The 21,926-nt window shown below is 35.3% G+C and overlaps 1 protein-coding gene across 1 annotated transcript in view; it reads left to right on the forward strand.

Annotated features, from left to right (window-relative positions):
- LOC309879845 (sodium channel protein type 1 subunit alpha) overlaps positions 1–21,926 on the forward strand; it is a gene marked incomplete at both ends in the record, with an annotated part of 68,837 nt that overhangs the window by 9,322 nt on the left and 37,589 nt on the right. The window contains 14 exons of the mRNA XM_082764111.1: positions 2,644–2,724; positions 3,584–3,712; positions 4,418–4,509; positions 5,465–5,737; positions 10,954–11,017; positions 11,694–11,835; positions 11,985–12,191; positions 12,632–12,937; positions 13,694–14,074; positions 15,252–15,384; positions 16,129–16,367; positions 18,885–19,058; positions 19,690–20,046; positions 20,853–21,335. Of these exons, the coding sequence (XP_082620237.1) occupies positions 2,644–2,724; positions 3,584–3,712; positions 4,418–4,509; positions 5,465–5,737; positions 10,954–11,017; positions 11,694–11,835; positions 11,985–12,191; positions 12,632–12,937; positions 13,694–14,074; positions 15,252–15,384; positions 16,129–16,367; positions 18,885–19,058; positions 19,690–20,046; positions 20,853–21,335 (3,061 nt within the window). The remainder of the gene's footprint in view (positions 1–2,643; positions 2,725–3,583; positions 3,713–4,417; positions 4,510–5,464; positions 5,738–10,953; positions 11,018–11,693; positions 11,836–11,984; positions 12,192–12,631; positions 12,938–13,693; positions 14,075–15,251; positions 15,385–16,128; positions 16,368–18,884; positions 19,059–19,689; positions 20,047–20,852; positions 21,336–21,926) is intronic.

Genomic DNA, 21,926 nt, shown 5'->3' on the forward strand with positions numbered 1-21,926 from the left:
GAAAGATGTTTTGAGCATAGTGAAATGGGCACATCTTGGAGAACCTCCATCTGCATGTCCTCCAAATTCTCTGAACCTCTGTGTATGGTGCTCTGATGACATGTGCCCACACACATGGCCAGATGTTGCTGTCCCAGCGCAGAAGCACAGTGTGTCTCTCCCCAGTGTTCAGAGACTTCTGCAATTGTTCTTCTTCACTGTTGGTATTCATTGTAACACAGGAAGTGGTAACAGCATGAATTTCTCTGCTGACTCACCTCCTGGTATGTCACCTTTTTTATTCTTCTCTTCTTGCCTGCCTGACTCAAGTCAAGGTAGAGTGTGCAACTGAGAGGGCAATGCAAGAGTGATGGAGGATGGCCAGACTTTTGCAATGAATAGGAAAGGATGAAAAGGTTAGAATGGGGGGGGGGGGGGAGGTGGTGGTTGTTGCAGACAAAGAAGGCAGGCAGCAGTGGCTGGAACTGCAGAGTGCAAGGAGTGTTAGAAAGGAACAAGGAGATGCTCAAGTGAAAAAGTGGTACCTTGCTAAGTACTCCTATGATAGCCTCTGCAACATGAAATTACTGTGTTACTCAGCATTTCATGACTGCCAGCAGCTGTCTGTGAAACCAATGGGTAATATCTTTTTTTTCCAATCTCCATCTCCCAAAAAGTCCACACAGCTGATAGGAGACTTCAGCTGCTGCAGTAACTGATTAGCGCAAGGCTGTGCAGTGGTTTTAACACTAATCCTTGCTTGTATAAGACGAGTGTGAAAAATACATTTCCATGAAGAAGCCACCATAAATCAGAATTGTTTACATATGTGTATTGGTAAATTCTTACATAATTTTTACATATACAACATAAAATATTAAATTAATGGAAGGTTGAGGTAATAAGTCAAATATTCCAAATGTAGGAGAAAAGGGAAGAGTGGCACAGACATTGAATGTACCAGTTACTTTGGAGATTCAAATGTGGGAAAGCCTGGTAAGAGTTAGGATTTCAAAGTATGTTTGTTTTGAGAGAGAATAGCACTTTGACCATGCAGCAGACACACATGGTGAGTTATGTACAGAGAGTGAGCGACATGCAAAAACCTGCCTGTGGCCTTCGTTATGAATGATAGATAGCTGTAAACATACAATACACTACACAGGGCTAGAATTGCGGCTCTCCTAAGAGGACATTCAAATGCTTTAACTGCTAAGATTATCTCCCAACCTTGTTCTTGGAATTCATAAGGATTCGGTGAATAATTTTTGAAGGTACTTCATTTGCTACATACCTGGAGGATATAGGATGAAGAAGGAAGAGATCCTACAGACAAATCTAATTTGTTGCGTGTTTCTGGTTTGTTCAGAGAGCATTGTCCACCCTGTCCACTAAATGAGTTGTATAGGCCCTCTTTAGTCTAGACTTCTGAATGCCGGCCATTTGTGACTTAACATTATTTTAAATTAGTTTTTGTGGTATGTGATATATATGGTGGTAGAGGTTTTTTGTCTAGCCCTGTAAGAATCATGATATCCTTCTTTTTAGTTCAGCATCAAACATATATGTTTATCACCAAAAATATAACCTGAATGGATAGTATTTATTCCACCAATTCGTTTTGAGGTTTCTGTTATTTTTTTCACATAGTAATTACTGATACATTATTCTTAAGAACATTCCAAAAGTGAGAATACTGTTTTTTATTTACCAGAGTGTAATATATCAAATTGCATTTTATGTATTTTGTTTTATGAGACAACAGAAGCGACAGACAGGCATCTTCAAGTTTTTCCACTACCAAAATGAACTCTCTTTCTATAATGGAATTTCCCAACTATCTTAATTCAGAATCTTGAATGCTGTCTGTGGACTGTGTGGACAGGCACTTCAGGGCATTGTAATTAATTATTCTAAGCCACAGAACAGTGATTTTTACTATTCAGAGCTTGTATGGCAACATGATCTTCAACATGAGTTAAGTCACTTAAATAAAGATATCACAGTGTTCACTGCTTGTTCAGCAATTTAGACAAAGGTCACCAGCATATCTATGTGAATCAGGAAGGTGAATCCTTCCCTGTGATTTCAATGTTGAGTCAAAATATATGTTCTATTTGGAATCGTTCAGCAGCTTTAAGCAATGATCTTAATGGTAGCACCACTTTTCTGTAAAATTTAGGCTGAGCTCTTACTTCTCCTATTCCTCTTTCACCTATAGTGAAGCTTGTGTGGTTTGTTTTTAGTTTTTGTTGTTGCTGTTTTTTGGGTTTTGTCCAAACTATGAAAAAGTATGAAAATATACCTCAAACCACAAAATACTATCTACTTAATTTTGTAAAAGATATTTTAAAATTCTGGGCTTTTATATACAACTTATGTATCTGTAAACTGCTTTCTTTAGTTTAAACTATCTTCTGTTGCTACTGTTTTTAAAGAACACATCATTTAGAGAGATGCCTAGAGGAAAAATTAATCGTTTGGCAAAAATGGGTTGTATTACTTAGTTTTTGCTGCCCTCATGTGGCTATTTTGAGTCAGTTTTTGACCTACGCAGGCTAGCATAAATGGCAATATTTTGCTGTACTTAAAATGGATGATGGCTGATATGATATTGCACATATTACTATTGTGTTTTCCTTAACTATTACCTACATTATTCAGCATGCTTATCATGTGCACTATTTTGACCAACTGCGTATTTATGACCATGAGTAACCCTCCGGACTGGACAAAGAATGTAGAGTAAGTTGCATATATTATTTAAAGATAGCCATATCTCTGTTCCTCAGGGACACGATATACCAATAACTGCAGCCATGTGTGCTGGCTGGAAATATCATGAGGTACTGTTTCATTTCTCAGCTACGTAGTAATGTTGAATAATTATTCAAAACTCCATCTGGAGAACATTTGGGTAGAAAAAAAAAAAAAAAAAAAAAAAAAAAAGAAGAAAAATGATAGTTATTTACAGATACTGTTGTACTTGGATTCCACTAGTTCTCTCATGTTTTAGCATCTTCTCTTCATCTCTTCATCATGTTCTCTGCATGCTTTAGCATCTACCCCACATTTTTACACCACTGCATTAATAACAGAACCATGTCTGTCTATTTGTAGATGTCAGTTAAGGACAGCATTTAAGCAAAAGTATTCCTAAAATAAGACTTCAGTGCATGATTGTATTCTTCCTTTTCTAGACTTACTACTAGATGGTTTAGACGTTAGTGATTCTGACAGTATCCAGTATCTTATGTTCAAAACATTCTTGGGTTACAGTAACATATCTAGCATTGTATAATTTTAAACCATGTCACAGATAAATTTTTAATATATGTCATTTATTTGGTAGTTTTATTTCTTTTGATTTATGCACAAGATCAGGACCACTGTCCTGAACATGTCAACATGTCACAAATAATCCATATAAATACAGAAATACGTACAATGAATATAATGTATTTTTGAAGAAACTGCTTATTTACTGCTTTCTTTTCCAGTTTTGAAACTAAAAAAAAAAAAAAATTCATTTGATTTTAATATTTCTAGCAGAATGCGAATATAAAATGCTGTTACTTAAATTAAATTTTCTAATATTTTCCAGGTACACGTTCACTGGAATATATACATTTGAGTCACTCATAAAAATCATTGCAAGGGGCTTTTGCTTAGAAGATTTTACTTTTCTTCGAGATCCATGGAACTGGCTTGATTTCACTGTCATTACCTTTGCGTAAGTGTTTGTTTTTTGCTTTTTTTCTGAAAGTGAAGGCCAAAAAGGGCATGAAATTAGTATCAATACATATCAATTTTGTCAAATGGAAATTCTTGTACAGATTTACTTTATCTAAAACAATTTTAACATTCTGATATGCATATTTTGATGTAAACATAAATACTGCAGAAGCCATTAGTCCAGTTAGTATTAGAGAGGCTAATTTCATGTCCTGCATTTTTTCCTGAGCAGAAAAGGATCATCCCTTTGTCTTCATTCTACAAATTTACCAATCTAGTTTAGATAAAATTTAGGCTTTCAAAGTTAAATCACTGTGATTCACTTCAGAGACATTTAACTTAACTGAAGGCTCTGAAAGCATATTAATGAAAGGCAAACTGCAGTGAAAGGTAAACCTCTGACTGTTGCTATTTAATTTTTTGCTAAAAACGCCAAAACGGTCTTGATGAAAGACCCAAGTAAGTAGCATAAACTTTGCCTAAATTCTGAATAACTGTGATTTAATCCTACAGGTATGTAACAGAATTTGTAAACCTAGGCAATGTTTCAGCTCTTCGAACTTTCAGAGTATTGAGAGCTTTGAAAACTATTTCTGTAATCCCAGGTAAGAAGTAACTGGTGTAAGGTGTTAGGCCCCTTGTACCTCCCAACTGTTCCTTTTTATCCTGTCATTGTGTTTGTGTGTGAACTCCCCTATTACAGATATGTGACAGAGTTTGTGGACCTGGGCAATGTCTCAGCGTTGAGAACATTCAGAGTTCTCCGAGCTTTGAAAACAATATCAGTCATTCCAGGTGAGAGCTAGGTTAAACACTGAGGCTGAATTTAATTCACTGAATTCATATTTTCTAAACATAAGCCTTATTTCCACAAAAAAAAAAAAAAAAAAAAAAAAAAAAAAAAAAAAAAAAAAAAAAAGCAGGAATCAGAAGATATTGGAATTCACTGAGATCTCTGATTCATTGCTTTTTAACATGAGCTCTTTCCTTTTGAAATCAGCCTTTGAGTTTAACAGATTCTTGCATGAGACATTGCAGTACACAGCGTGTGTGGTTTGCATCTTACGAAGTCAAGCTTTCTTCTCCACATTCAACGAATATCAGTTACCCTGAAGTTTTCTTACCCATGTGTATTTTACCTACATGATGTTATGTGGTACTTGTTGTGAATCTTTGTGTGTATAAAATAGAACTGTTTTAAATGTTGATTTAGTAATGAAGAGAAAGGAATAAGATAATAAAGAATAGCATGGGCATTGCATGGGGGATTTATTATCTTAAAATTCTGCAATTTTCCAAACCATCTCCAGTTTTATAGCATTAAATTTTTGATAGTATTTCTTGATAAACAGGATCTTTAGTACTGTATTCTAAATCTAGTATGTTATAAAACTGTTAATAGCAAAGGTTTGGGGCAAGAGGTATTGACAAAAAAAAAAAAAAAAAAAAAAAAAAGACTTCTATGTGAGATTCACATACAGCATGAATAACAAAGTCACTTGTTTTAGTATTAAAACAAGTATTTTGAAATATATGCAACTCATTCCATTCACAGTTTCAAATGAACATGAACTTCAGCTATTTATTCATCTTCACAAGTGAAAAAGCTCTTCACAAAAGTGTTATTTCACAGACATTACAGTCATTTACTTGGGCTTCTGCATGAAATCTATAACTTTACTAGGAGATGTCATTTTTATGCTTTAAAAATGTTGTGAATATCAGAATAAAAATTCCTTTACATTTACAGGTTTGAAGACTATCGTGGGAGCCCTAATTCAGTCTGTGAAGAAGCTCTCGGATGTTATGATCCTGACTGTGTTTTGTCTGAGTGTATTTGCACTAATAGGGCTGCAGCTGTTCATGGGCAACTTGAGGAATAAATGCCTGCAGTGGCCTCCAGAAAATTTTACTCTGGAAACAAATATTACTTCCCAGCTCAACAACACCATTGGTGAAAATGGGACATTGGTTAATTCAACAGTGGCTCCATTTGACTGGAAGGGATACATTGAGGATGAAAGTAAGTATTGTCAGCATAATTCTTATTCAAATGTTCTGTGGCTGACTCAGTTCTTAGAAGGAGAAGGAAGTATGATACCTTTAGTTAGAAAGGATTTAGTTAGAAGTATTTTCTCTTTCTCATCAACCTGCTCCAGTGGCTGGCAGGGAAGTGGAAAGGAAGAGCACAGTCTCTCTCGTTGATACAGCTTTTTCTCAGATCTCTCTGCTAAATCTACACTTTCCCTGGGAGAGACAGAGGTCCCAATGAGTTCCTGAAAGAAGAGTCTTAAGCATTTTATATACCCCAAAACAAGTTCAGCATGTGTCATTTCTGACAGATGTCAGAGAGTACTGACATCCAGTGAGGAATCCAGAAGAGGAGTCTTCAGTATTACCACCATATATCCATTCTTGTGCTTCTCTATCCTCATTATTAAAAAAATTGTTTAAGGTCTAACATAAATCTTTCTGCTACAATCTAAGCTAATTGTTCTTATGAACTTCACCACAGGCCTGAAAAACAAATTATTCTCCATCATTAATCGATGTCTCAAAGGTATTTAGAGACTATTTGCATGTTCCCATTCCCTGTTCTCTCCTCTTTCAGTCTTTTTTCTATCACCCTTTTCTCCTAGGATTTATTTCCTAGACCTAGATCTCTCTTCTGGATCCTTCTTGTTTGTAAACATTCTTTATAAAAGTGCAGTACCCACATCCAGGCTTTTCACCTCCACATGAGGCCTGCTAAGTGGATTAGATTGCTAAAAGGAGAAGGATTGCACATAGGAATACAACTTTTGCTTTGTATATCCTAGGCTAGTGCTTGTCTTTGTTTACAATTGCAACATCATTAAATCATGTTTAGTCTGTGGCCTACCTGTCTCCTGAATCTTTTACAGGCATTAACCTCATTAGGTTCCCACTTTGTATTTGCACAGATCATTGTTCCAGCCTGACTAGCACCCTAATTTTACTCACCATCTCTCCAACTGTCCTGAATCTTTTAAATGTTGCCATCTTCCTCAAACTCACCTGCCACCCTTATGATATCAGTATCATGCACAAGCAGACTTCCATCCTCTAGATTAGTTAAAATCTTCAGTAGTGGAAGACTCAGAGAAACCTCCTCAGTAGTCATTCTGATGCATTTTTCCATTTTGATAAATTCCCATCACACAATTTTCTAAACAGTTCTGCTGATACAGAGCCGCTTGGCAAACTGAGAATAGACAAACAAATGTACTTCAACACAGTTAAATGTGAGGTGGCAAACCTAAGTTCCCTGTCCTAAGTCAGTGCTGGACAATTCATGTCGAGACAGGTTCACATGCACCAGACTGTAGCTGGTGGCATACATCGTCTCTTAACAGTGAAAGAACTGAATGGGAGAGAGAAAAAGAAAAGGGAGAGGGAAAAGGAAAACTGAAAACAGTGAAGAGAAGTGTTGGGGTTCCCAGTTGAGTCTCTTCCCCTGGGTGTCCTTTCTAGTGCAGCAGGTGATTGCCACATAATGCTTTTACCATAGTAACCATATACATATTTATATTTTTTTTTATCAGGATTTGCTCTAACTCCCTAGATATTTTTCCTGCTTATGGAGCTATTAGCACTAATTGGAACATGCTTTTGATAAGGGCAGGTGCTGCATGGCTGGTTCATTTTTATGCTCATACATGCATGTTATTAGGTCACCTAATATAAACCAAAAGCTACAAGCAAGAATAGGCTGGGGAGAAGAGGGGTGGTTCTCACACAGGGGCAATTGCTTCCCATGAGTACATGCTGTAGCAACAGTGTTAACAGGTACTAACCATAAGAATAAAAACACGTTAAAAAATAAATAAATAAATAAATAAATAATAATTAAAAAAAAAAAAAAAAAAAAAAAAACAGGAGAACAAAGAAAACTGTAAAACACTGTCAAAGCAGCTTGCATGAAGTGTTGCAGAGCTGCAATGAAGGCAAGATAGAAATGCAGTTGGAAGGCCTTCAGCAAAGCACCTAAGATGCTTTGGAGCAGCCAGGACTCTGAAAAATTAAAACTAAAACTCTACAGCCAAAAAGCTAAATAGTATCCTGTTTGCATAAATAAATTATTGACTAGGAGGCAGTGTTACTCCTGTATTTAGCACCACTGGAATACTATAAAAAGTTCAATTTAGATGGCATGTTAAAAAAATTGAGAATGTGCAGAAAAGAGTAGAATGATTAAAGGGTTGGAAAACATGCTTTATGCCAAGATAGACCAGGAGCTCAACCTACTTAACATATCAAAGAGAAGGTTTAAGGGGTGATTTGATTACAGTTGAAAAAAAACTCATGGGGATCAGAAATTTCATCATAGACATACCTTTGATCTAGTAGGCAAAGATATAATGGGTTCAATACCTGTAAGTCAAAGACAGAAAAATTTCAAATGGAAGTAATTCTAACCATGATCACACACCTGATCAATGACTGTGATTGATTTCTATCTTAATTTCTGAAGTCAAGATGTAATCTTTTTGTGGAATCCACTTTACTTAAACGCTTGAATTTGGAGAGATCTCATAACACGGTGTACAACAAAGGTTAAGCAAGGTCTTCAGGGTCAAACTTCATTTTCTGTGTTTTGGTTTTGTTTGTTTGTTTGTCTGTTTTTTAACAACTCAATCTCTGATTTCAGTTGACTTCAAGGAGACCTGTAGAACCTGAAAAATCATGCTGCATTAGTTACAGAATATACTCTAATGAATGGATGCTTCAACCTTTTGTATATTTATACACAAGTTATATACATCTATTATGAAGTTACGAGTCTTACTATGACGTTAATAAGCCTGTCCTTGCTTACAGGCATTTTCACAAAGAAAAATGATCTTCTCAGAGCTTCCTGTTCTCTTTTTCTGGGTGGGCTCCTACTTTCGTTTGTGCTGGGTTTCACAGAGGTTTCATCTTTGTCCTACGTACTGGGTCTTGCTCATAACTATTCACTTAGGAAGCACTCAGTGTGAAACATCTCAGTGTCTGTTTCATGTAATAACAATTATGCTCAGTCATTACCCTAAGCTTATGCAGCCAACTGTAAATTCCCTTAAAGTGAAGTACTTGCCCATCAGGGATTTTTTCATATTTCCGAGTCGAAGAAAATGAAGCCAACCATATGTCTTGAATTTAGTAATAAACTCCTCACATTACATTGGCAAAATACCTTTCTGAATTTTGCATCTATTAGGGGCTTATGCCATTCAGATTGAGTTGTTTTAAAAAATTTCCTGTTGTGCTATTTTGAACTTTTGTATCTGCCATCCTGCTAAACATGGTTGCACTAGAGTATTCAGAGAAAGCCTGTGTGGCTATTGCCTGTGGAGCTGGCAAGACCACCATGCTCCATGCCGTATCTTGGATAAACCTCAGAACTTTAACACAAGCCCTATTTCAGCAGTTCAGCTCAGCTGCAGCAGTGCTGATTGTGACTGACTGCCCCACGTATAATGCAGTCAGGTTTGCATTATTCCCAACCAGCTGTTACGTTCCAGCATGTTTTAATCATGATTAGCTGACATCATGCAGAATAAGGTTTCTTTCATATGGGTCAGCTGTGGACAGCATCAAGTCAGCTAACTTTGCTGTTTATAGCTGGGTTTCAGCACAGTGCAGTTCTGCATACCAGCCCAGCATGACAGCAGCAGCCCACAGGGTTTTGCACTTTGCGCAGCACAGAAGATTGTACCCTGTATGCATGATTGGATACTGAAACTGAGTCCTTCACAGACTGTCAAACAAAATCTATGTGCAGCTGAAAAACCTAACTTGTCCAAATGGCGAATTTTGCTAACAGGATGAGAAAGATAAGAGATGCAGCTGGCCTGGGTATGGTGTACCTCTTGCAGCAAACCACCATGCTGAGCCAGTGACTTCTGACACCTCTTCACACCCAGAACTCATTAGTTTCTGTAGTGACCATGCTTCAGCAGCACAGCATGTGCAGCCACATGCAAATCAAAGCTCAGCTACACCAACAGCATTTCAGATGAGATCAGTTTAAGGGAGACTAGCAGGCCAGTTCAATGGAGCAGAAATCCAATAGGCGTTTAAAATTTCCTCACAAAGCAAAAAAGGAAACACCCGAACTCTGAAGCAGCCATGTTTCAGAAGCACTGGAAGGAAGCTGGGAGGGTGCTCAGGGGAGTAGCACTATGTCTCTGGCCTGTGATTGCAGACTTCCTCAGGCAGCACTTCTGGTCTGTGCTGGAAATGGGACACTGGGCTGTGTGGTCTGACTGTACAAATTGTGTCCTGCCTGTGGCTAAATGGGAAGCTTTGCTACAGGAGGAAGTTCCTTCTGTGATGAGTATTTTGAAATAAAGAGCTTAGCTACTGTGGAAGTCTGCTTTGAGAGGAAAAGGACAAATTCAAGGATACAGTGAAAGTACATATTAATATATACAACTTGTTTTCCTACCATCTCTTTATTCTTCTAAAAATGGACAGGTTGATGTTGTTGCCTAAACCATCCAAAAAGTCTCTTAAAAAAATACAGGATTACTATACAGTTTATGGGCTGGTTAGCTACTGGGTGATTTGGTAGAATATATCCAGTTTCTCTTTCCTAAAGTGATCAATAATCATCATATCATATACTCCTAAAACCCTTCTTGCACAAGTCAGTGACTGTTGCTATTACTCAGTTTAGATGTGTACGAGAGCCCTCATACCAGTCAGCAAGCTAATTGCAGTGTGTAAGCACCTGTAACAGTTGGAGCCATTGGCAGCCATGTGGTTTTTTACAGAACTCACATAACTGTCACAAGCATTTGTAAGTGGCAAACTGGAACCCTTGGCAATGTTGATCAGAAAGTTTCCCTCCTTAAAATAAATTATCAGTAACTTTTTTTTTTTTCAAGTACAATTTAATTATTGTAATAAATAAGTGTAAAGTATGATTTCACAAAGTGTGACTTAGTTCAGTGATCAGTCTGAAAGGAAAACAGTGCGTATCACCTTCACAAAGCAGCACTTGTCAGGATTTTTAGTACATTTTGGCATTTTAACAGAAGGCTTTGAGAGATGGCACTTACTACAATTCATAGTGGCATTTACTCTGAAGTTACAATCCTGCTGAAAAAAATAATATGAGATGTTTAAAATTGCATCTGAAATCACCTTAATGCTTTTAGATCTGGATTATTTATTTCAGGGAGCTGTAGTTAAAAATAATAATAATAATTTTTTTTGAAATTCTTTTCTAAACAGGTCATTTTTATTTTCTGGAAGGGCAAAATGATGCTCTGCTTTGTGGAAATAGCTCTGATGCTGGGTAAGACCATATTTCACAGTATTATTTCACAGTGTTCAAGTTAAATCTGTCTTCAGATGTGCATGGTGGGATGCGGGAGCGTTATATTTTGAGTTATTACATTCTTTCACATAAGAAGTAATATATGATTTTTACACCAGACTGTGGATTTGGATCTCCAATTGCAATGGAATCGGTGGATTTCATTGACCTCGCTGGATTAGTTAATGATGTTAGTATTTGCATGGCTGAATTAGAAATCTGATATTAGTGTATCTCCTGCCAGTATGTAAAGTAACAGATACCACAGCTAGAAAACGTGCTATTTTCCAGCTCCAGTTGCACATGGGAGTACTAACAGGTTCAAGAACAGTAGAAAGTAGTGACATTAGTTACAACATTAAGAATTAATTATTTGGACTATGTTTTAGAAGCTTGAACTTTTCGCAGTAGGGTTTTGCTTTGATTTGGTTTTATGTGCTTCTCCCACTTAATTTTTCTAGTATTCTTTAAAATAATTTTCTATTAAAAGTTACAAATTCTATGATATATATAGTCTGATCCACTATACAAGAACAATTCACTTTTTAATCCTAATCTTCTTCTGGACATTCCAAATATACGAAATTAGTATATTTAGGACATTCCAAATATACGAAAATACCTATGTAAGGTAACACCCAGTTTGTCTTTGCAGGCAGTGCCCAGAAGGGTATACATGTGTGAAAGCTGGTAGAAACCCCAATTATGGCTACACAAGTTTTGACACCTTCAGCTGGGCTTTCTTGTCACTGTTTCGCCTGATGACCCAAGACTTCTGGGAAAATCTTTATCAACTGGTGAGAATTTTTTTATGGATAATAGACTAAATATGTTTGCAGCAGTAATGCAAGAAAATCAAGTATCTTATATTAGCTTAATTTTCACAGTATGAAGAACAGAACTGTTGTTATCTTGTTCTTGCTTATAAATGTATTCTTACTTCCAGACTCTACGTGCTGCTGGGAAAACATACATGATATTTTTTGTTCTGGTGATTTTTCTGGGCTCATTCTACCTGATTAATTTGATTCTGGCTGTGGTTGCCATGGCCTATGAAGAGCAGAATCAAGCAACCATGGAAGAAGCAGAACAGAAAGAGGCAGAATTTCAACAGATGCTGGAACAGCTGAAGAAGCAACAAGAAGCGGCTCAGGTATACCTTATGGTGCAATACAAAAGAATATCAAAGAAAATTTTCTAGAGATATTGAACCCCTGTTTTCTGAATTTGGAGACAGAAACTGCCCTGCTGGGTATTCAACATCAGAGTTAGCTCCGAGATTTTCTCTTCCGAAATATAGGCTTTTTACTGAAAACAGTTGAGGCATAATCAAGAAGAAATATTCAAAACTAGGAATACATTGTTCATTATGTTTTTATTTAGTCTGACATCATCAATACAGTGTATTAGACTTCTGCATTTTAAAGCTATTCACAAAAGGTGGAGGAAGGCTAGCACCAAAGGCTATGACCATATTTTTAGAATATTATATGAAAAGACTTAAGGGAGTTGGACTAAAAATTCCATATAAGTAAAATTTTAAAGACTGTCTTGATTTGCTTAATGACACAAATTAATTCTGCAATGTGGCAGGCAGCAGCAGTGGCAGCAGCAGCAGTAACAGCATCTGCCGAGTCCAGGGAGCCCAGTGCTGCAGAAGGAGCTGGTGGGCTCTCAGAAAGTTCCTCAGAGGCATCCAAATTGAGCTCAAAGAGTGCAAAAGAGAGAAGAAATAGAAGGAAAAAAAGAAAACAGAAAGAACAATCTGGAGGAGAAGAAAAAGAAGAAGATGAATTTCACAAGTCTGAATCAGAAGACAGCATAAGAAGGAAAGGTTTCCGATTATCTATTGAAGGCAATAGACTGACATATGAAAAGAAATACTCTTCTCCACACCAGGTACTGCATATAGATATTTTTAGTAGCAGCATATCTTTAAAGTGTCACAGGCTGTTACACAACTACTTTAGTTTTCCTGGTATAGTAATATGACCCCACTGCTTAAAGAAGGGAAACATTGAGATTTTCATTAAATTTTAGTATCGTTTTCAGTGTCTGACTGAAAGTGCAGTAGCTGCTTGGCCAACCTAAAAAAAAAAAAAAAAAAAAAAAAAAGAATGAAATGTAACTTCATCACTTCATCTTCATATCCCTACTCTTGTAAAAGCATTATTCAAAAATCATATTAAAAGTATTCTCTAGTTGATTCTGTGGGTTTTTTTTTTTGAGTGATTATACCTCATCTATACTTATTAAACGTTAACAGTGTTTTTTTATTATGATAGCTTCACCTTTTCCTCGTGCTTTAATGATGTTCGAGTTTGGTTTAATATGTGAAGGTTACTGCATGTAAAGAAGCATGTTCATATTTTTACTTTTTGCTTGATGGGTATTGTGCAACTACTCAGTAACTTTAATGATATTAATAACATTAAGAGGAAGGAGTGATCAAAACTGTTTTTGTCTTAACAATCCATGAGCAGAGAGGTATATAAAATATAATGAAAATTATATAATGAAATACATACAGATGTTTCACAGCAGCATTTATCTTATGGAAAACATTTTAAATAAAACAAAAAACCTATGTGATACTAATAACAATGCTAAGTTTGAAGATTTCAGCTGATAATTACAAATTTTGTTTGCCTGCAGTCTTTGCTGAGCATCCGCGGCTCCCTGTTTTCTCCAAGGCGCAACAGCAGAACAAGTCTTTTCAGTTTCAGAGGTAGAGCAAAGGATATAGGATCAGAAAATGACTTTGCTGATGATGAGCACAGCACTTTTGAAGACAACGATAGCAGAAGAGATTCTCTCTTTGTGCCGCGCAGACACGGTGAACGGCGCAACAGTAACATTAGTCAGGCCAGTAGGTCATCCAGGATGCTGGCAGTGTTTCCAGTGAATGGGAAGATGCACAGCACTGTGGATTGCAATGGGGTGGTTTCCCTGGTTGGTGGACCATCTGTTCCTACATCGCCTGTTGGACAGCTTCTGCCAGAGGTGATAATAGATAAACCAGCTACTGATGACAATGTAAGAAAGTTTTAAATAGCTTAGGCATCATGGCTTTTTCTTACTGCACCAGCCAGTGTTATCTACAGAATGGAATCCTTGGCAATGCTTCCTGGTTGGTCAAGCTGTGAATGCTCCTGCATCTTGTAAAATCTTTAATAAGTAAAACAGATAAGATAGGTTTGCAACTCAAGCTTTTTTCTTTTTTTTTTTTTTTTTCTTACTAAAATTCTCATAACTAACAAATGCTATTTGCAGTTTCCACACACTGAAATATTAACTTCTACATTCACAAAAGCACTATACTACATTACTGTGCTATACTTTATTTTTGCTGCTATAAAGGTCTATGGCTATAGTCCACAAAATCAAAGTTACTATACAATTGAAAATTGTACACAAAAATGCTATCATATGTCTACAAAAAATATGACACTGCTACTACCACTTTATCAAAATTAGCATTATCAGTTAATTTTGATAACACGCTTCTGTATCAGCCCACTAAAATATAAGAAAGTAGTCAATTCTTTACTATCATTCATTCTTTTATATTTCCATCCTTTGCTGGTGGAGTTCAGTAGTTTAGACAACAAGTAGCTCATTGGAAAATCACGTTTCTACACACACCACAAAAAAAAAAAAAAGTGTCTGTGTGAACATATGAGCAGCACATTTTGCTGTCACTGTGTATATACATGCAGGTAAGAGAAGAGGTCTCTAAGTGTCTTGCTTAGTTCAAAATTGTCTACTAACATTAATTAGAAATATAATAGCATGAGGAAGCATGAGGAAGTCATACTTTTCTTGCTACAGTTTGTCTAATGTGAAAGACTAGTATGTTATAGGAAGCTGAATTCTGTCAGCAAGAGTAAGGAAAAAATACAGTTTGCAAAAATTTTATACAATCTTTTGAATTCAGTCCTTTTCCATTTGTTTAAACAATTTTTCAAAGATCAAAGGAAAGAAATGCAAAAATTAAGTGAATAAACTCTTGCTAACTCTTGAGCAGTAGGTAACTATTGCCTAATATATATTTTTAATTATTTTTAACATACTAAAAAGTAAGAAAAGTCTGACATTATAAAAATTGAAGTGCACGAAGCACGCATACATGCATATTAATGATAGGGTTTTATACAATATGTACTTATTTTATTACTGAAATATGGTCTGACTTATTTTTTTTTATTTGTAGGGCACCACTACAGAAACTGAAATAAGGAAAAGAATATCAAGCTCTTTCCATGTTTCTATGGACTTTCTGGAAGATCCAGCTTTAAGAGAAAGAGCAATGAGCATTGCTAGCATTCTTACAAACACAGTGGAAGGTGTGTGCTACTCATAGCTTAATACCTGTTTTTTTCAATAAACATCTGAAAATATGAGTTGAAACATTAAAAATTATTTAAAATATCTCAATGAATAGATACTGTTCCACAAACCAACAAATATTTATCAAAGCTCTACATACATTGAGTTTATTACACAAATAAGCATTTATAGTTCACTGTTTTGCAATCAAATACCTTGTGGTCATTAGGACTACAGCGTTGTGTCTGATGGTCATAACTAAGAGGATGCTTACTCATATTAATTAAAGAATTGTTGGACACAAAAAGACCACTGAACATTATTCATATATATGTTACCATTGCTAAACTATATGCATATTTTAGCATATATATTTATTCAATTACTCTTTAAAGAAGTGCTACTACAGGTGATAAAGTTTTCGGTTTTGTTTTTTTTCTTGAACTAGGAATGAAAATTATGTTGAAAAATTTTACTTTACTACCACAGTTTTGAAAGTAAAATATTTACATAATAGAATGGCAAGTTTGATGAACAGTCTGAATCAAGGAACAATAAAATACATAATATATAAATTGCTACTGATGTGAATAGTGATTGAAATATAAAGAATTTGTGCTTATAGGGGGTTAATTGATAACATTACAGATGGTAATTAACTTGACAGATACAAGTAATATAGGCTTGAGATGTAGATTAGAGCAGTCACATACTTACTGCTGTGAACTTTGAATTTTTTTGTGAACTTTGATTTCCCACAGAACTTGAAGAATCAAGGCAGAAATGCCCACCATGTTGGTATAAATTTGCAAATATTTTCTTGATCTGGGACTGCAGTCCGCATTGGTTAAAAGTAAAGCATATCGTCAACTTAGTGGTAATGGATCCATTTGTTGACTTGGCGATTACTATTTGCATTGTTTTAAATACACTTTTTATGGCCATGGAACATTATCCGATGACTGATGAATTCAATAACGTACTTTCAGTTGGAAATCTGGTAAGTCTTTTTATGTTTATAATTTTAAAGAAAGTATGTCTGAAATAACTGAAAGGAGTTTAAGTTTGTTGTGTTATTGCTGTTGTTGTTTTTTACCTCTTTAGAAAGTGAATTTAATGTCCATCTATTGCTCTCCAGATAAAATACAACATTTTTGTAAATTTCACTGTCAACCCTGGGTCATGTAACTTAGGATTCTGTAAAATCAATATTTTCCAGTGTTCCACAAAACCAGATTAAATATTTAAAAAGGGGCCCCAATGCTACATTAAGTAAAGTCTATATTAAATAGAAGTTGATTTATCTAACTACTAAACCAGGAAATGCATTACTTCCATGAAAAGGACACCATGGAAATAAATGTAGTGTTTCATTTTCAATCAATACAATACAAAAGTGTAAATTATGAATGTGTTTTTAATTGCTTTCCTCCTTTTACTCTGTTTCCTGAGTACAGGTCTACAATCATTAGAAGAGCCATTTAAAGGCATTTCTAGAATTTTCCAGGCTAAATGACTTTTTATGTGGATATGCGGATTGGTTTCTTTATATGTTTTATGCAAAACTATGAAAAATATCCCACAGCACTTTTTCCTCTCATAGTCTTTACATTTTTTAGAATCAGATAATTAGTAAGGTATCTTTTTGTCATGTTGTCAACTATATTTTCTCCCTTCTACTTCAAAAAGATAAATTATTAAAGAATTCAGGAGTTAATTTTCTGTAGCTCTGATGCTTTTGAACTGACAGGTTTGATCACAGCAAAGCATCTGCAGCTGTAGTCCTACTTATTCTCTTATTTTAAGAATGGATTTCTTACAATGTGATTTTTAATAATCCTTGTTTTGTAATGAAGAAAAAATAACTCAGATCATGTAAATAACTACAGGATTCAGATAGGAGAATTAACAGACAAATATAGCTGGTTTTCTTGTATTTAAAATAAGGGATATGAGTTCCCTAGTAAAATGAAAAATCTTGTGTTGAAGCAAGTTATAGTCTTTTTCCAAACAAACAAATATATATATATATAAATTTTGGTGAATATCAGACTACAAAGAGAGTTTCCTATCAATACATGCCCTGAAAAATAGTCCCTCCCCAGCTTTCCTGTAGTGCCCTTTTAGGTGTACTTGAAGGCCACTATAAAAACCTTGCCAGTACCTTCTCTTCTTGAGGCTGAACAACCACAGCCCCCTCAGCCTGTCTCCTCAGGAGAGGTGCTACAAACCTCCGGTCATTCTTGTGCTCCTCCTATGGACTTGCTCCAACAGGTTCATGTTCTTCATAGACTGGCGGCCCCAGAGCTGAATGCAGTACTCCAGGTGGGGAGTATTCCTCAAGAACCTCACCATCCTGATGGTTAAGAACCTTATTCATATTTTCATGCAGTATTTATTCATTCCCACCTTTTACATGTTTGTTTTAATCCTCTTTCTTAAAAACTAGTAACTTTTCCCTCTTTAGTGTTTGTATCTGTGATGTGTATCTGTATTTAAAAGCAGTAGTAAAATCTATCTTGAGCATTGATGTTCCTAGGCAGAGCAAGTCAGAATCTGGTCCATCTCATGATTATCCCAGTTAGATTATATTCTATTTAACTGCTCCACTTTCTATTCAGGCTTCCTGAAAATGGATTATCAAAAACAAGAGGAGAGGAGAAAGAAGCATTTCAGACCAGGGTTCAGCCAGCCTTTAAAAGTGGCTTCAGTACTTTCCTTTTCTATAGGATTTTTTTTTTTTCTAATACTCAGAATCACAACAGCTCTCTCTCAAAGCTGCTCAGAGTTGCTACTTTAGCAACACCTAAATATGATTTCTGCTTCATTCAGAATATTTCATTTCACAATAAGATACAATTACCAGGAATATCATGTTTAAAATGTACTCTTAAATGTTATTTTATTTCTGACATTAAAGTGATTGAACCAACGAGCTTCACTAAACTTACTGGCAACACCTATGTAGAAGTTTCTCAGCTTTTTCAAGTTGTATCTCAGCTGATTCCCAGCTGTTATTAATAACCTTATCTGTATTGAACTGAATGGGATTCTTGCAGGCTGGAGGAGCAGTGGAGCTCTATCAGGAGTCAGATTTGGCCTCATTCATGCTGCTGTATAATGTAATTAGTATACTAAAAATGATGTTATGCCATGTAATTTCTTGGAAAGCGTTCTGGTTTATGTCGTGAAAATCAAATTAGGGATATTGTTTGTGCAGTACAAACTATATCCTTGAGAAAGTCCATATCCTGACAGAGTTGAAATTGGATTCTAAATGTTATAAAACAGAAGTTTATGTAATTTCTTCAGTGTCTAATTCAATTAATTGAAAAAAAAAATTACTTGGTTTGTATGGCCTTGTTTAAGGTAAGGTGGTCATAATAAATCACTATAGGGAACCATTTTTAAGTATCAGTTTTGGATGAGGCTAATTGCAGTTAGGTAGCTCAAACATCAGCTAAACCTGTAATATTATATTTCACAAAAAAAATAACCAACTGCATTCTGAATTCAGGTCTTCACTGGAATCTTCACAGCAGAAATGTTTCTCAAGATAATTGCAATGGATCCTTACTATTATTTCCAGGAAGGCTGGAATATTTTTGATGGTTTTATTGTAACCCTTAGCTTGGTTGAACTTGGTCTTGCAGATGTGGAAGGACTCTCAGTTCTTCGATCATTCAGATTGGTAAATATACATCAATTGCACTGATGTTTCAATGGGGTTTCATTATTTTTTTTCCTTAAAAATGTGCACAGCTTGCCATGGCACTAAGCCTTAAGTCTCTTTCATTATTACAAATCCGTATTAGTCGTAGTATCTTACTGTCCTCAGTGGGAATTTATAGACATCAAGACAAACAGATAGCAATGGGTGTCTAAGCCTAATTCCAATTTATTTATTATATATACATATTTTAAATATCCTGCTATGCAGAAACAAATAGATTCACTAGATAGATGTGTTGTGCTCTGATTAACATCATGGGAAAAGATCTACTCTGCAAATACTTGTAGAAAAATAGCCTAGTCGATTTTAGGAGATAAGCAACAGATTTTAAATTCACTTTGGTTGGTAATTTCTTGAGCCTTGGATAAAAACTATGCTTTGAGGATATCCAGCTCTAACTTTGCAAAATTTGTGACTGACCCTTCTATCATCACACATTTAGAAAAGAGGATAACCTATCAACAGTCATACTCAAGGCATATTTTGCAGTAATATCTTTCCGTAAATTATCTCTTAATATCTTTGTGTCTTTCTTACTCATCCTAACATTCTTTTTTTTTCTTTTTCTTTTTTTTTTTTTTCCTTCCAGTTACGAGTTTTCAAATTAGCAAAATCTTGGCCAACACTAAATATGCTAATAAAAATTATCGGTAACTCTGTGGGAGCTCTGGGAAATTTGACGCTGGTGCTGGCTATCATTGTGTTCATTTTTGCTGTGGTTGGGATGCAGCTGTTTGGGAAAAACTACAAGGAATGTGTCTGTAAAATCGCAAGTGACTGTGTACTTCCACGCTGGCACATGCAAGATTTTTTTCACTCTTTTTTGATTGTATTTCGAGTACTGTGTGGAGAATGGATAGAAACAATGTGGGACTGCATGGAGGTCGCTGGCCAAGCCATGTGCCTTACTGTCTTCATGATGGTCATGGTTATTGGAAACCTAGTGGTACGTAATCAAAACATTAACAAAAAATTATTCAGCAACAGTATGTTCAATTCTGAAGTGAACTAAGTGCTCTGGCTCTGCTTCAACAAAACACTTAAGGAGGTGGTTTCAAGTGATGCTTAAAGTTAATTTTAAGAGCTTTTCTGGATTGAGAACAAAGTATTCTGCACCTTACAACATCAAAAGTCTAAGATGTAATATTAGAGTGAGCACTTAGTCACCTCTTAATCTGTCTTTTGGCTTTTTTGTAAATATTTTCTGCTTCAAATAAATTTAGATTATGGTCTCTTTATAAACCATTTTCTGTATTTTATTATTATTATTATTATTATTATTTATCACATATGATTAGTCACCTAAATCTAATTACTGCTGTGTGATGGAAGTGATGGAATAAGTTAATTAAAAAAAAATACATATATATATATATATATATGTATACATATATATATATATATATATACATGCTGAATAGCAAATTTGTTATCTCCACTTTTGGGTTGTAAGGGTTTTCCACCAAAATGTTTTTTTACTATCTGGATTTAAAAACACATTTATAGATATTAGTCAGTTGTAGTAATATTTTTGAATAGTGAACAGAACCCAAACAAAAAAACAAACAAACAAAACACTTAGTTTTCCACAGAGAATATAAATAGTTTTGAAGGTGCTTTTATTTGGTTATGGGGAATTATTGTGACATCAGTCTTCAATGTCACTAATATGAGCCTTTTTATTTCTTTTTAATAAAGTACATGTTCTTTGTTGGGATAAACTCTAGAATGTCCTTTCTTATTTTTCTGCAGGTACTGAACCTATTTTTGGCCTTGCTATTGAGTTCTTTTAGTGCAGACAACCTTGCTGTGACAGATGATGATAATGAAATGAATAATCTCCAAATTGCTGTTGCAAGAATGCAGAAGGGCATGGATTATGTGAAAAGAAAAGCACGTGAATTCATCCAAAAAGCTTTTGTTAAAAAGCAAAAAGCTTTAGATGAAATCAAACCACTTGAAGATTTGAACAACAAAAATAGTTGTATTTCCAACCATACAACTGTCGAACTAAGCAAGGACCATGACTATATTAAAGATGCAAATGGAACAACTAGTGGCATAGGCACAGGCAGCAGTGTGGAAAAATACATAATTGACGAAAGTGATTACATGTCGTTCATAAACAACCCAAGCCTGACTGTGACAGTGCCCATTGCTGTGGGTGAATCTGACTTTGAAAATTTAAATACAGAGGAATTTAGTAGTGAATCAGACCTGGAAGAAAGCAAAGAGGTATGTAGATACTTTGTGCATTTCTCTGTGATATTTTGCATGTTTTTATTTTTTTCAGAGAAAAAAAAAAAAAAGTGTATTCATCATTTGTTATTTTGTCGCTTCTTTGTACAAAAGCAGAAGTGTATAAAGGAGGGTTTAATTCTTGATGAATGAGAGGGTTAAAAAGTTACAGTAGTTCCAAAAGAAGATAGGATGTCAGGGAATGAGGGACCAAAATAATCCATAAAGACTCCTTATGGCCCGTATTTTGTAATTGCAACAACTGGTGGATCAGGGTATTGCCTTAGCTACATGCTTATTCCACCAGAAACTTTTGTTTGCACCCTGTAACAAGGATCCCATTAGAAGTAACACGCACATTCTCTCTGCCACTCAAAGAAAATGCTCCTCTACGTGTTTGTGTTTTTTTGTTTGTTTGTTTGTTTGTTTTGTGAGCAGGAATAAACCAGAAAACATAAAAATAGCTAGACTACTGTTTCCTTTAGACAATGGAATTTAGATTTTAAAATTGTCAACTCTTTAGACCAATAAAAAGATTGCAATAAAAGATTCAACCATAGACGTTTCTATATACTTCAAATGATCTTG

The sequence above is a fragment of the Aythya marila genome (genome assembly GCF_965140915.1).
Source record: "Aythya marila genome assembly, chromosome: 6".
NCBI classification, from domain to species: Eukaryota; Metazoa; Chordata; class Aves; order Anseriformes; family Anatidae; genus Aythya; species Aythya marila.